Raw genomic sequence first — 13,706 nt, 5'->3', positions numbered from 1 at the left:
ATTTGAGGGGAAAACTCTATGTTTTCCCCTCAAATGGCTGTGGCCCTGCCCCCAGCGTGCCTGGCGTCATGACGTCACTTCCCTGTGACGTGCACACGGGGGTGGGTTTTCCCCCAGGGCCTGATTCCGCCGGGGCGGAAATCGGGCCTCCGAAGCGGGGGTCTCCCCACCCCCCGGCCTGATTTGGCAGCCCTACTGCATGAATTTCCCAAGCCAGCGTTGGCAACTCTATGTCAAGCAGACCTGCCCTGATAATATTATGCAATTATAAATAAAATCATGTTTATGGAGAGGCAATTAGGAGATTAACGTATTCAAGCCTCCGCTAGAAGATAAAGTATCTCCAAGGGGAATTTTTGAAGGATGCTTCGGCTGCCTTTTGTGTCTTATCATCTCATCATATATTACCATATCGTCATATCGCCCACGATTCCCCGCCACCATTCTTGGCAGTCTTGAAGCTGTTTGCAAGGGCCGGATAAACTGGCAAACGGCACAATTAAAACAAAGCCGTCCAATTCCGCAAACAATAGCTTCATTTAGTCTAATTGGCGTTCAATACGCATTGTTTTCAAGTTGAATCTGCCGTGAAATTCGGCGGGAAAGCCAGGCTATAAATGAAGTCGGCAAGAAAATGAAAAAGTACTCCCCCAATGCCTTCTATGGTGTAAAACCCCACGCGGTCCTTAGTGGCTCCCCAAGGCCCATTCGAATAAATAACGACAGTTTTACTAGGGTTGCCAACTCCAGGTGGGGAAATTCAAGGAGATTTGGGGGAGCAGAGCCTGGAGGTGGTGGATTTGGGGGAGGAGAAGGAGATTGGCAGGGATTGTAATAGCATGGAATCTACCCTGAGGAGGTGGAGGAGATTGGATTCATACCCCACCCTTCGCTAACTGAAGGAGTCTCAGAGCATCTTACAATCTCCTTTCCATTCCCCTCCTCACAACAGACACCCTGCGAGGCAAGTGGGGCTGAGAGAGCGCTGAGAGGACTGCTCGTGAGAGAACAGCTCTGGGAGAACTTGTGACTGACCCAGGGTCACACCAGCAGCTGCATGTGGAGAAGTGGGGAATCAAACCCGTTCCTCCCAGATTAGAGTCCGCGCTCCTAACTGCTACACCAGAGGAACTGATCTGTGTCGTCTGGAGATCGGTTGTGATTCCGGGAGATCTCCAGGCCCCACCAGGAGGTTGGCAGCCCTGATTGTAACACCAGTTGCAAAAAAGAGCCCAACCTGAAGGCCCTCCCCATATCCTTGGGGGCAGCATTCTAACGGCCCGGAGCTACTCCCATGGAAGGTCGAGCCTAAGCAGTTGCCAACCAAACACATCTAACTAGATTTGCCAATCTCCAGATGGGGCCTTGAGTTCTCCTGGGATTACAACTGACCTCCAGCCTGCAGAGATCAGGTCCCCTCTGGTCCAATCCATCAGGGCTCTTTTTACATTCTCATGAGGGAGGGAAAGGCCTTGGCTTCTGTGCCCTGTTGCTGGCTGTCCAGAGGCCACTGTGTGAGACAGGATGCTGTAGATGGACTACTGGTCTGGTCCAGCAGAGCTCTTCTTCTTAGGTTCTTCACGGCATCCCTCGAAAGAGATCTTTGCTGTGTGTTTGAACTGAGTTTCTATCTCCTACCTTGAGTTTTAGTGAGAAAGGGAGGCTATAAATGAAGTAAATAAAAACTAAAACAAAACAGCCTGCATAATCCAGCATGCCACACAGGGAGAGAGACGGGAGCACGGGTCCCAGGACAATTGTAGAAAAAGCCCAGCAGGAACTCATTAGCATAACAGGCCACACCCAACAGCAGGAACTTATTAGCATAGTAGGCCATACCCTGACAGCACAGCATATTAGCATATTAGGCCACACCCCCATGTCACCAGAAGTGTGCTCATCCAGCCACACCCACCTTTTGCTTCTTATTCTGTTTACCTTGTTTGTTGTCAAAACCCTTCGCATGTTAGACCACACATCCTGAATGTAGCCAATCCTAATGAGTTTCTGCTGTTGGGTGTGCCCTATTATGCTAATGAGTTCCTGCTGGGCGTGGCCAACTCAGGAGCCAGTTTGAACTGAGTTTCTATGTTCTACCTTGAGTTTTAGTGAGAAAGGGAGGCTATAAATGAAGTAAATAAAAAATAAAATAAAACAAATCACCCTGCATAATCCAGCATGCCACACAGGGAGAGAAACGGGAGCACGGGTCCCAGGACAACTGGTCACTTAACGTAAGAACCTCAGAAGAGAACTGCTTGGTCAGACCAGTGGTCCATCTGTTCCATCATCCTGCCTCACACAGAGGCCAACCCGTTCCTCCGGAGGGCCAACAACAGGGCAGAGAGGCCGAGGCCTTCATAAGAACATCAGGAGAGCCCTGCTGGATCAGACCAGTAGGGGTCCATCTAGTCCGGCATCCTGCCTCACACAGTGGCCAACCAGTTCCTCCGGAGGGCCAACAATAGGACATAGAGGCCGAGGCCTTCCTAAGAACACCAGGAGAGCCCTGCTGGTCCAGACCAGTGAGGGTCCATCTAGTCCAGCATCCTGTCTCACACAGTGGCCAACCGGTTCCTCTGGAGGGCCAACAACAGGGCAGAGAGGCCGAGGCCTTCTTAAGAGCACAAGAAGAGCCCTGCTGGATCAGACCAGTGGTCCATCTAGTCCAGCATCCTGTCTCACACAGTGGCCAACCAGTTCCTCTGGGCGGCCAACAACAGGGCAAAGAGGCTGAGGCCTTCCCCTGATGTTGCCTCCTGGCTCTGGGATTCAGAGGCTTAATACCCCTGAATGTGAAGGTTCCCTTCAGTCACCATGGCTGGTAGCCACCGATAGACTTATCCTCCACGAATCCATCACATCCCCTTTTAAAGCTGCATATCCCTCTGGCAGCGAGTTCCACATTCAGCCAGGGAACCGAACGCGGCGATGTTAGACGGGCAGTCACAGCTGTTGCTCCGTTCCTTTCAGTCCATGGACATCGAGGTGGACGAAAACGGGACTTTGGACTTGAGCATGAACAAGCACCGCAAGCGCGAGAGCGCCTTCCCCAGCAGCAGCAGTTGCAGCAGCAGCCCCAGCATTAAATCCCCGGATGTCTCCCAACGCCAAAACAGCAGCAGTGCCACAAGCAGCACCATGACCTCACCCCAGTCCAGCCACACCTCCCGGCAGGACGAATGGGACGGCCCCATCGACTACACCAAACCAAATCGGCAGCGGGAAGAGGAGCCGGAAGAGGTAAGGGGTTACCAGGGGAGGGTCGGGAAAGGCAACAGGTGCAAACCCGAGGTTGGGTTTCGTTTTCCGCAATCATAGTGGCATCCCGTAGATCCATCTGGGAAGCCATTCCACAAAAGGACAAGGCGGTAGTGCTTTAGGCCTAGCGGCCACGGAGCTCTGTATCCCCTGATCTTTTAAAAAAAAACTTTGCTCTTATTTCAATTTTTGAAAGGTTCAGAAATATCTTACGTAGTTGTTATGTATCGTGCCTACATGCCTGAGCTTCGTATGTTCAGCCATCTAAGGCTGGTATTGTAAACAGCACATTCTGATTGGCTACTCTGCGCAGTAGACCAGTCAGAACCATAGAGAGGTTCTGGAGGGAACCGAGTTCATTGGTCCTTATGTTGATATTTTGATTGGTTCTTAACTCACCAGTGGGCGTGGTTATACAAGCCTGGTTAGTTTAAAAGAGAGCCTGTTACTCTCATGTGTGTGTTTGTTCCTGTCTTGTTCTAATAAAGCTGAATCACTTGTTAATAGGGTTGCCAAGTTGGATTGGCACTGGAGCGGGGGACACCATAGAGTTTTCCCTCGGATGACCGTGGCCCCGCCCCCAGCGTGCCCGGCATGGTCGCGTCACTTCTGGGTGACGTGCATGTCGCGTGCTTTGGGGGTGGGGTTCCCCCCGGGGCCCGATCCACCACCGGCAGGGAACGGGCCTCTGGGGCGGGGGTTTCACCGCCCCCTGGAGGGAATCGAGTTCATTGGTCCTTATGTTGATATTTTGATTGTTTCTTAACTCACCAGTGGGCGTGGCTATACAAGCCTGGTTAGTTTAAAAGAGAGCCTGTTGCTCTCATGTGTGTGTTTGTCCCTGTCTTGTTCTAATAAAGCTGAATCACTTGTTAATAGGGTTGCCAAGTTGGATTGGCACTGGAGCGGGGGACACCATAGAGTTTTCCCTCGGATGACCGTGGCCCCGCCCCCAGCGTGCCCGGCATGGTCGCGTCACTTCTGGGTGACGTGCATGTCGCGTGCTTTGGGGGTGGGGTTCCCCCCGGGGCCCGATCCACCACCGGCAGGGAACGGGCCTCTGGGGCGGGGGTTTCACCGCCCCCGGGGGGGGACTTGGCAAGCCTACTTGTTAATGAGCTGCCTGAAGTCTCATACCTAACAGTACTCAGTTCAAGTTTCAGTCATAAAGTAGACAAAACAGTAGCCCCAACAGCCGAAACAAAACCCCTGCTAAAATACAAACACCAATCCTGTGGCCTTTTCATTCTGGTATTTATTTATTATTTATTTTATTTATAAGTTAGGTTCTTACCTTGCCCTCCCGGCTCAGAGCAGCTTACGTAAAACAGTATAATATAAAATGTAACATCCAGTAATACACAAGAATTCTTAAAACCATAACTATAATGATACCGTAAAGTGCTAGTGCTTAGTTTCCTCGTCATACAGTCAGTTCCTTAATTATCTTCGGTTATCCTGGGCGGCCAGTTCGGGCAGTAGTTGGAGGATCCAGGGGATCAGAGCTCTCTCGTTGTAGGCTATCAGATGTCAGTAGTGGTGGCAGTTCCAAAGGCCTGGCGGAAGAGCTCCGTTTTACAGGCCTTGCGGAACTGCAGCAGGTCCTCCGGAACCTTCCATGTGGGCGAGCCAAAGGGGCTCTCTCGGCCAACAGAACAGAAATGCGCAGAAGCCCAGAGGTCTGGGGCACAGCAGGGAAGCCATGTGACACAGCGGGGGTCCCCGACAATGCTCCTCTAAGCTGTGGAGTCTTGTGGGGGAAAATTCTACTTAGTGAGCTGCTGGCATTAAAACTGTGAGCGAGCGATATGCATAAATTAGTTTGCTCTGGAGCCGTCCTTCCTGAGCTAAGACAAAAATCTGTGCGCCAGAGGCTGAAACACTGTGAGCTCGCTCACACTAACTAACCTTAAAGGGAACACTGGTCCCCAACCTTTTAAACCCTGCATGTAGCCTTTGGAGTTCCAACACGGAACACTGGTCCCCAACCTTTTAAACCCTACATGTAGCCTTTGGAGTTCCGACACAGCATGGTGGGCACAGCCAGAAAATGGCTGCTTTGGGAGGCGGAGCCAGCCAGAAAACGGATGCCGCGGCTTTCCTTCATGCACACAGTTGAAGACCCTTGCACCATGGTGGCAGGTGCTGCCAAAGCAACATCTTTAAAAGCTGCCCAGCCAACCAAATCTCCAGTGACCAATCAGAAACCTTAGAGGGGAAAAGCCCCACCTGGCCCTGCCCACATTCCAAAAACTCTTGGCAGGCACCAGGAAGGGAATTGGCGAGCACTATGGTTCAGGCTCGTAGCCAGGAATTTCTAAACCGAGGGGGCATTTAAATACCTTGGGGGGCACTGGGGCACTGGCTAATTCAATTAAATGTAATTTAATTAACTCGATCAGTGCAGCGCAGGGGAGAAGGGTGCAGCACAGGGGGAAGGCGAGGAGAAGCAGCAGCCACGGCAGCGCGGGGGAGCTCATGTTGGCCACTGCATCTTACCAGAGAGATGGTGGGGCTGGGCCGAAAGGAAGTCAGGGGGCCTTGGTAGGAAATCAGGGGGCTGGGCCCCGAAATGCCCCACTGTAGCTACGGGCCTGCCATGGTGCCCGCAAGCGGCATGTTGGGGACCCCGGCAATATGGGATTCACCTCGCCCCAAATGATAATCCCACCACCACCACCACAAGAACTGCTTCCTCTGTTGGAGGAAATAAGCAGTCTTGGGAGCAGTGGCAGCAGCAAGGAAAAAAATTGTTCTTTCTTTAGGGAGTGCTACTGATTTTCCAGGACAGCAGTGTGATTTCGTGGCATTTTCTTTTTTGTTTTTACCAATGTAGTATTCTCTGGACATTCACAGACTACCAGATTTCCTGGGGCAGGAAGATCCTGGGTTACTATGTGGATCTCTTGGATGCAGTTCTCTCTTCCACCTGAGACCGGTGGTACCTGAGGATTTCCAGGCACTGCCTGGCAAACAGCAGCTGTTTACAGGAAGTTCTGGTCATGGAGTCCCTGACCATTCCTAGAGCTGTGCAGAAATGGCAAGAGTAGCTCTAGCAATGGCTAGGGGCTGTATGGTAATCTTAGTTTCTAGTGTTTCTAGTGATTGCCAGAGCTACGTCTGTCACTTTCTGGTAGCTCTAGGAATCATCAAAAACTCTATGGTCCTGTAAGTAGACAAGGCCTTATTTTTCTTTTTAAATTTTATCCCCAGGACGATTTATCACCCAACCCCACCTTTTGCCCCAGTTTCTACCCACTGATCAACTGGGCCTCAGCAGGCAGGGGCTGCAATTGGCTAGAAGTCTCCCACCATTAGGGGCTGCAGTGGCTCAGAGGTTAAGACGCTGAGCTGCAGACCAGAAGGTCTGTAGTTCAGCGGTTCAAGACCCGAGTGCCGCATGATGGAGTGAGCTCCCGTCTCTGGCCCCAGCTCCTGCCAACCTACCAGTTCGAAAGCAAGAAATTGCAAGTAGATAAATAGGTACTGCTTTGGTGGGAAGGTAACAGCGTTCCGTGCGCCTTGGCGTCTAGTCACGCCAGCCACATGACCACGGAAACTTCTTCGGACAGTGCTGGCTCTTCAGCTTGGAAACGGAGATGAGCACCGCAACCCTAGAGTCGGATTCAACTGGCTTTTGAGCAAGGGAAACCTTTACCTTTACTCCCACCATAAAAGGGCAAATGTGAATCCTATGGTATGTAGAATAGAGAGCTGGTTTGTAGAATAGGAAGCCCGGTTTGATTCCTCTTTAACAGTGGCCCCGCAAAGAGTACAAGGGCCCAACTGAACTTACGAGAGAGTCATTCCGACACACCTTTTGCCGATTTCTTGCAGTCGGAGCCTGCGGTCCGATCTTTCGCTTCTTCCGAAGTGGATGACCAGGAAGTACCCGAAGAAAACTTCGAGGAGAGGAAATACCCGGGGGAGATCACCTTAACCAACTTCAAGCTGAAGTTTCTCTCCAAGGAGATCAAGAAAGAGCTGCTCACGTAAGTCATGCCACTTGAGAGAGGAAACCACGTAGCAAGAGGCAGGAAGTGGGGCAGGTTCCTTGGTGGGGGGAAATGGGGGGGGGGGGGGATTCCTGAGGGGGGGGGAGGAATCCTGGTTCATTGATGTTTCAACTGGGAAAAGCTGCTATTGAAGCCAAACACCCGAAATTGAATGCTTTCAAGAGAAGCCTCATGATTCGGCTGTTCCTGATGGTCGAGATGACGTGCCGCTCTGTACAGTCACCCATAAATGTGCTGTGATTGAAAGAGGAGTGGAGAAAACAACTCACTCCGGAATGTTAGGATTCGTTGTTTTTTTAAAAAAAGCATAATTCCTTTGTACTTATTTCCTTTCAAACTCTGGCTAGCTTCTCTAATTCTGCATGGAAAGAACGAACCTCTTGCCAAATGTTCTTGCTTCCTTGTTTACAACGCATCGTGGTGTTTTTCTTTGAGCTGTATTTTTGAAATCCTCCACTTTATGCAGAACATCCTATAACCAGCAATGTCACGCTTGCCCCAGTGGTTTGGGGCTGAGGGAGGGTGGATAAATGGGGGGGGGGGCTTTTTGCAGGCATGAGTAATTCAGAATTTCGCGTGCAGATGCCAAGATGTAGGTCTTCCAAAGGGAATCTGCATTTCATCTCCAAAATCCGTGGTAGCTAGAGTTAGAATATTAGAATGCCTTTGAAAATAACTTCAGAAAATTCCCTCTTTCTGCATGTGTCTCCTGAGAACGTTTGCTGCTTGATACAGAAATTGGAGATTTGGATTTTTAAAGTTGGGGGAGGTAATTAACACGTGGGATTCACTGCCACAGGGAGTGGTGGCGGCTACAGACAGCTTCAGGAGGGGGTTGGATAAACATACGGAGCAGAGGTCCATCAGTGGCTATTAGCCACGAGGGATACAGGGAACACTCTGTCTAGGGCGGTGATGCTCTGTCTTCTTGGTTCTTGGGAGGGGTTCTGGAGTTCTGGCCCCACTGGTGGACCTCCTGGTGGCACCTGGGTTTTGGCCCCTGTGGGACACAGAGTGTTGGACTGGATGGGCCATTGGCCTGATCCAACATGGCTTTCTTATGTTCACTTAACCTGCTCAGAGGGGGGGAAAGATACACAGCAATATTTGTGAGCACTCAGTGAAATTAATGAGCAGTGGACTTAGAATGGATAAAAGGAAGTCCTTCTTCACCCAAAAGTAATTAACACGTGGAATTCACTGCCAAACATAGACGGCTTCCAGAGGGGATTGGATAAACATATGGAGCAGAGATTGGACTGGGTGGGCCACTGGCCTGATCCAACATGGCTTCTCATCCAACATGGCTTCTCTTATGCTCCTAGATTCTTATGAGGTTGGTCAAACTTGGTCTTAAAACATGAAATGCCATGTGAAAAACTGAGATCACCAACGCATACCCTCTTTGTCTCACACACACGCACGCATACACACTGCAATCTGCAAGCTATTCCCAAACCAAATCTAAAACCCAACTTGAAATCCAACATGACATTTCAAAATCTGGAGTCTGTCTCCATGAACTCTCTCCTAACTTGCTACAGGGTCTTTATCAGAGAGAATTCTGGTACAAGATTTGATGCTATGATACAATGGAAAAGTTCTCAGGTTAAGGTGACCACAGTAGGATGGCCCTTAATGAAATGCACAAGTCCCATCCCATGACTATCCTCAATGTTAGCTCCTCCCACATACCCTCATAAGCCACAACCCCAGCTCTGTTCCTACCGGGTGCTCTCCAAATGATTCAGAGAGTTCTGGGGTCATTTTGAGCCAGTCTTAGGAGGACCTGTACCCAGTGAGCAGAAAAATACCTGGGAATCTTACTCCATCTTCAATTGAGACTACAAATGGTACCAGAAACCAACAATATAAGGACATCAGAAGAGCCCTGCTGGATCAGAGTAGTGGTCCATCTACTCCAGCATCCCATCTTGGACAGTGACCACCTGGTTCCTCTGGAGGTCCAACAAAAGAGCATAAAGGCCGAGGACTTCACAAGAACATCAGAAGAGCCCTGCTGGATCAGAGTAGTGGTCCATCTACTCCAGCATCCCATCTTGGACAGTGACCACCTGGTTCCTCTGGAGGTCCAACAAAAGAGCATAAAGGCCGAGGACTTCACAAGAACATCAGAAGAGCCCTGCTGGATCAGAGTAGTGGTCCATCTACTCCAGCATCCCATCTTGGACAGTGACCACCTGGTTCCTCTGGAGGTCCAACAAAAGAGCATAAAGGCCGAGGACTTCACAAGAACATCAGAAGAGCCCTGCTGGATCAGAGTAGTGGTCCATCTACTCCAGCATCCCATCTTGGACAGTGACCACCTGGTTCCTCTGGAGGTCCAACAAAAGAGCATAAAGGCCGAGGACTTCACAAGAACATCAGAAGAGCCCTGCTGGATCAGAGTAGTGGTCCATCTACTCCAGCATCCCATCTTGGACAGTGACCACCTGGTTCCTCTGGAGGTCCAACAAAAGAGCATAAAGGCCGAGGACTTCACAAGAACATCAGAAGAGCCCTGCTGGGATCAGACTAGTGCTCCATCTAGTCCAGCATCGTGTCTCATATAGTGGCCAAATAGTTCCTCTGGAGGACCAACAATAGGGCATAGAGGGCAAGCCTTTCCCCTGATATTGTTGAACAGAAAGCTGGGGGTGAAATGTCTCCCAGCCATTTCACTCATTGCTTTTTGCTCACCACCAAAAGCCACAGTGAGCAGAAAGCTGGGGGTGAAATGGCTCAGAACCATTTAAACCCTTGCTTTCTGCTCCTCACCGTTTTTCACAGGAAGCAGTTGTTTAAACTTTAAGTGGCTCACGAACTGATACAAACCAGTTCAGTTCACGAACCACAAACTGAATCGCAAGAATGGGGTTCGTGCCCATGCTTAATTGCCTCTTCCTGCTGTGCTGCACTGAAATGAAAGAGCCTCTGTTGTTGTTTTTTGGTTCCTGTTACCAACACACACATGCACACCAAAAAAACCCTGCAGACTTTTGTTAGATATGATATACTCGGATTTCTCTTCCCCTTTATTCTCATTATGATCTTGAGTAGTGGAAACCAGAAAGGGATACATCCTGCAGTGCTGGAGCTGTTCACAATCAGCCTTGCTTCTCACCATCCTCAATAATTTGCCATCGTCCCCAAACTGGCCTCTACCCTGCTCACCCCCAGTTCCAGACCATTTATGAACCAATGAAATGACACCGGCCACAATATTGACCCTTGTGGGACCCCCAGGGCTCAGTTCCCTCCATTGCAAGAACTGTCCATGTATTCCTGCTCTCTGCTTCCTGTTGTTTAAGAAACTTTTGATCAATAATATGACTGCTATGCCTCCTCAGTAGTCTTTGGCAGTGTTTCCTCTAAGCTGAGTTAGTGTGAGCTTGTTGTTGTTCAGTCGCACAGTCGAGTCTGACTCTTTGCGACCCCATGGACCAGATCACGCCAGGCCCTCCTGTCTTCTGCCGTCCTCTGAAGTTTGCTCAACTTCATGTTCGTTGCATCTATGACACTGTCTAACCATCTCATCCTTTGCCGCCCCCTTCTTCTTTGACCTTCAGTCTTTCCCAGCGTCAGGGTCTTCTCCAGTGAGTGCTCCCTTCTCATTGGGTGGCCAAAGTATTTGAGCTTCAGCTTCATTATCTGGCCTTCCAGGGAACAGTCAGGGTTGATTTCTTTTAGGATGGACTGATTTGATCTTCTTGCAGTTCAAGGGACTCTCAAGAGTCTTCTCCAGCACCATAGTTCAAAAGCATCTATTCGTGTTCCCTCTAAGCTGAGTGAGTGTGAGCCAGCTCACAGTTTGTTAGCCTCTGGCTCACACATTTTTGTCCTAGCTCAAGAAGGAGGGCTCCAGTGCAAACTAATTTATGCAGTAACCAAATTGCGGGCTCACCCCCTTAATGCCAGTAGCTCACAAAGTAGAATTTTTGCTCACAAGACTCTACAGCTTAGAGGGAACATTAAGGTATCAAGGCCCTGTGGAAGTCCGAGTATATCATAACTAACAAATCACCCTCATCCACATGTGTGTTAACCTTCTCCAAGGACTCTAAAAGGTTGGCGAGGCAGGATGTCCCTTTTGTGGAAGCCATGTTTATTTCCCCTCGGCAGGCTTTGTTGTCTCTGGGAGTTCCACGTTCAGAACTGAATTGCCAGGAATGTCGGGGCCCAATATGGACTCTTAGAGAGCCAGTTTGGTGTAGTGGTTAAGTGTGCGGACTCTAATCTGGGAGAACCGGGTTGGATTCCCCACTCCTCCACTTGCACCTGCTTGATGTGACCTTGGGTCAGTCTCCCCACTCCTCCACTTGCACCTGCTGATGTGACCTTGGGTCAGTCACAAGCTCTGGCACAGCTGTCCTTGAAAAAGAGCAGTTTGTGTCAGAGTTCTCTCAGCCCCACCCACCTCACAGGGTGTCTGTTGTGGGGAGGGGAAGGGAGAGGAGTTTGTCAGCCGCTCTGAGACTCCTTCGGGTAGTGGATGGCGGGGTATAAATCCAATCTCTTCTTCTTCTGCTGCTGGAACTGCAGCATAAGGGTTGCGGGGGCTTTCCCCCCCCCAGACCCGTAGCCAGAAGTTCTAGGTTGGTGGGGCATGGGGAAATTTTGTGGGGCAACAAAGGAGGGGAAGGAGGGAGGGAGGGGGGAGGGAGTCCAAGTGGTGAAACTCCAAGTGGTGAAACACACTCTCCTCCCTCCAGCAAAGCCACAGCTGAAGGAGCAGGGAAGGGAATCACTGTTTGGAGGAGATTATTGTATTGGGGGGAGGAGGGAACGACCATGGAAGGGCTCATGAGTATCCAGTACCCCAAAGGTCCATAGAAGAATGGAGCCGGCCCCATGGGAGACCCTCTCAATTGCCAGGGTGGCTTCCTAAACAGACGTAGGGGTAGCCTGGCCTTACGGAATCCAAAGACATCTGCAGCAATGCTCAATTGTGCGCGAAGCCTTAATGCATAGAGAGGGGAGCGTCTGTGATTGGGTCACATGAACATATGAAGCGGCCTTCTATAGAATCATAGACTCATAGAGTTGGAAGGTACCTCCATGGTCATCTAGTCCAACCCCCTGCACAATGCAGGAAATTCACAAATACCTCCCCCTCCACACACCCAGTGACCCCTGTTCCGCGCCCAGAAGAGGACAAAAAACCTCCAGGATCTCCAGCCAGACTCTTGGTCCATCGAAGTCAGTCTTGTCTACTCAGACTGGCAGTGGCTCTCCAGGGTCACTCACTGAGGTCTTTCACATCACCTGCTTCCACATCGCCTGCTACACCCGCCCGGAATTGAACCTAGGACCTTCTGCACACTAAGCAAGATGCTCTACCACTGAGCCACGGCCTTCCCCGAGTCTGCTTTGCTTCTCAGTCTCCCTCTGGCTCTTCTCGCCTGCCTCCTGCTCATTTCTCATTGCTCTTTGACTCTTTGTAGGGTTGCCAGCCTCCAGGTGGGGCCAGGAGATCTCCTGGACTTGCAGCTGGTCTCCAGATGACCAAGACCAATCCCCCTCGTGAAAATGCAAGCTTTGGAGGGTGGGCTGTATGGCATTATATAACTCACTGATGTGCCTTCCCTTCCCAATCTCTGCCCTCCCCAGACTCTACTCCCAAATCTCCAGGAGTTTCTCAACCTGGAGTTGGCAACCCTATTTTTCTGGCCTTGACTTTATTCCTTTTTTAAAAAAAACTAGAGAGGGGAACTTGTCATCTGACCCACTCAAAGACGAGTGGCTCCACTAACGTGTGGCTTATTTTGTCAGATCTCATTTTTTTCACACTCTCCTATAACTCCCACCTCCCTTCATCCCTTACTCCAGTCGTGCCATCGAGGTAATGATCTATCTAGTCCAGCATCCTGTTTCCCATGGTGGTCAGTCAGAATGCCCGGAAGGCCAGAGAGCAGAAGGAAGAATGCTAAGCTTTCCCCATGGCTGTTCCACCTGTATCCTTGTATGATTATGCATCCGCCATCTTGGATTCCTGCTCCATGGCTGGATGCCCAGTTAGATATTCCACTTCTCAAGGAGATCGCTGGCCGTTTTTTGAAAACACCAACGATAAGACCATTAAGAAGAAGAAGAGAAGAGATTGGATTTATATCCCCGCCCTTCACTACCTGAAGGAGTTTCAGAGTGGCTTACAAACTCCTTTCCCTCCCCCTCCCCACAACAGACACCCTGTGAGGTAGGTGGGGCTGAGAGACCTCTTGACAGAAACGGCTCTTTTTCAAGAACAGCTCTTATCAGAACTACGGCTTGCCCAAGGTCATCCAGCCAGGTGCAAGTGGAGGAGTGGGGAATCAAACCCGGTTCTCCCAGATTAGAGTCCGTGCTAGGGTTGTCAAATGGGCCCGGGGGGCGGGGAATCCCCCGCTTCGGAGCCCCGATTTCCACCCCGGCGGAATCGGGGCCCGGGGG

The 13,706-nt window shown here is 50.5% G+C and overlaps 1 protein-coding gene across 1 annotated transcript in view; it reads left to right on the top strand.

Moving 5' to 3' along the window:
- The window catches only part of LOC107125865 (myelin transcription factor 1-like), a gene marked incomplete at both ends in the record, with an annotated part of 35,635 nt that overhangs the window by 16,224 nt on the left and 5,705 nt on the right, over positions 1 to 13,706 (top strand). Inside the window, 2 exons of the mRNA XM_015429328.1 lie at positions 2,974 to 3,243; positions 7,099 to 7,253. Of these exons, the coding sequence (XP_015284814.1) occupies positions 2,974 to 3,243; positions 7,099 to 7,253 (425 nt within the window). The remainder of the gene's footprint in view (positions 1 to 2,973; positions 3,244 to 7,098; positions 7,254 to 13,706) is intronic.

The sequence above is a fragment of the Gekko japonicus genome, unplaced genomic scaffold (assembly GCF_001447785.1).
Source record: "Gekko japonicus isolate JY-2015 unplaced genomic scaffold, Gekko_japonicus_V1.1 scaffold5479, whole genome shotgun sequence".
In the NCBI taxonomy this organism is placed as follows: Eukaryota; Metazoa; Chordata; class Lepidosauria; order Squamata; family Gekkonidae; genus Gekko; species Gekko japonicus.
Note: the sequence above shows the minus strand (reverse complement) of the source record. Positions and strands in the feature narration are given on the sequence as shown.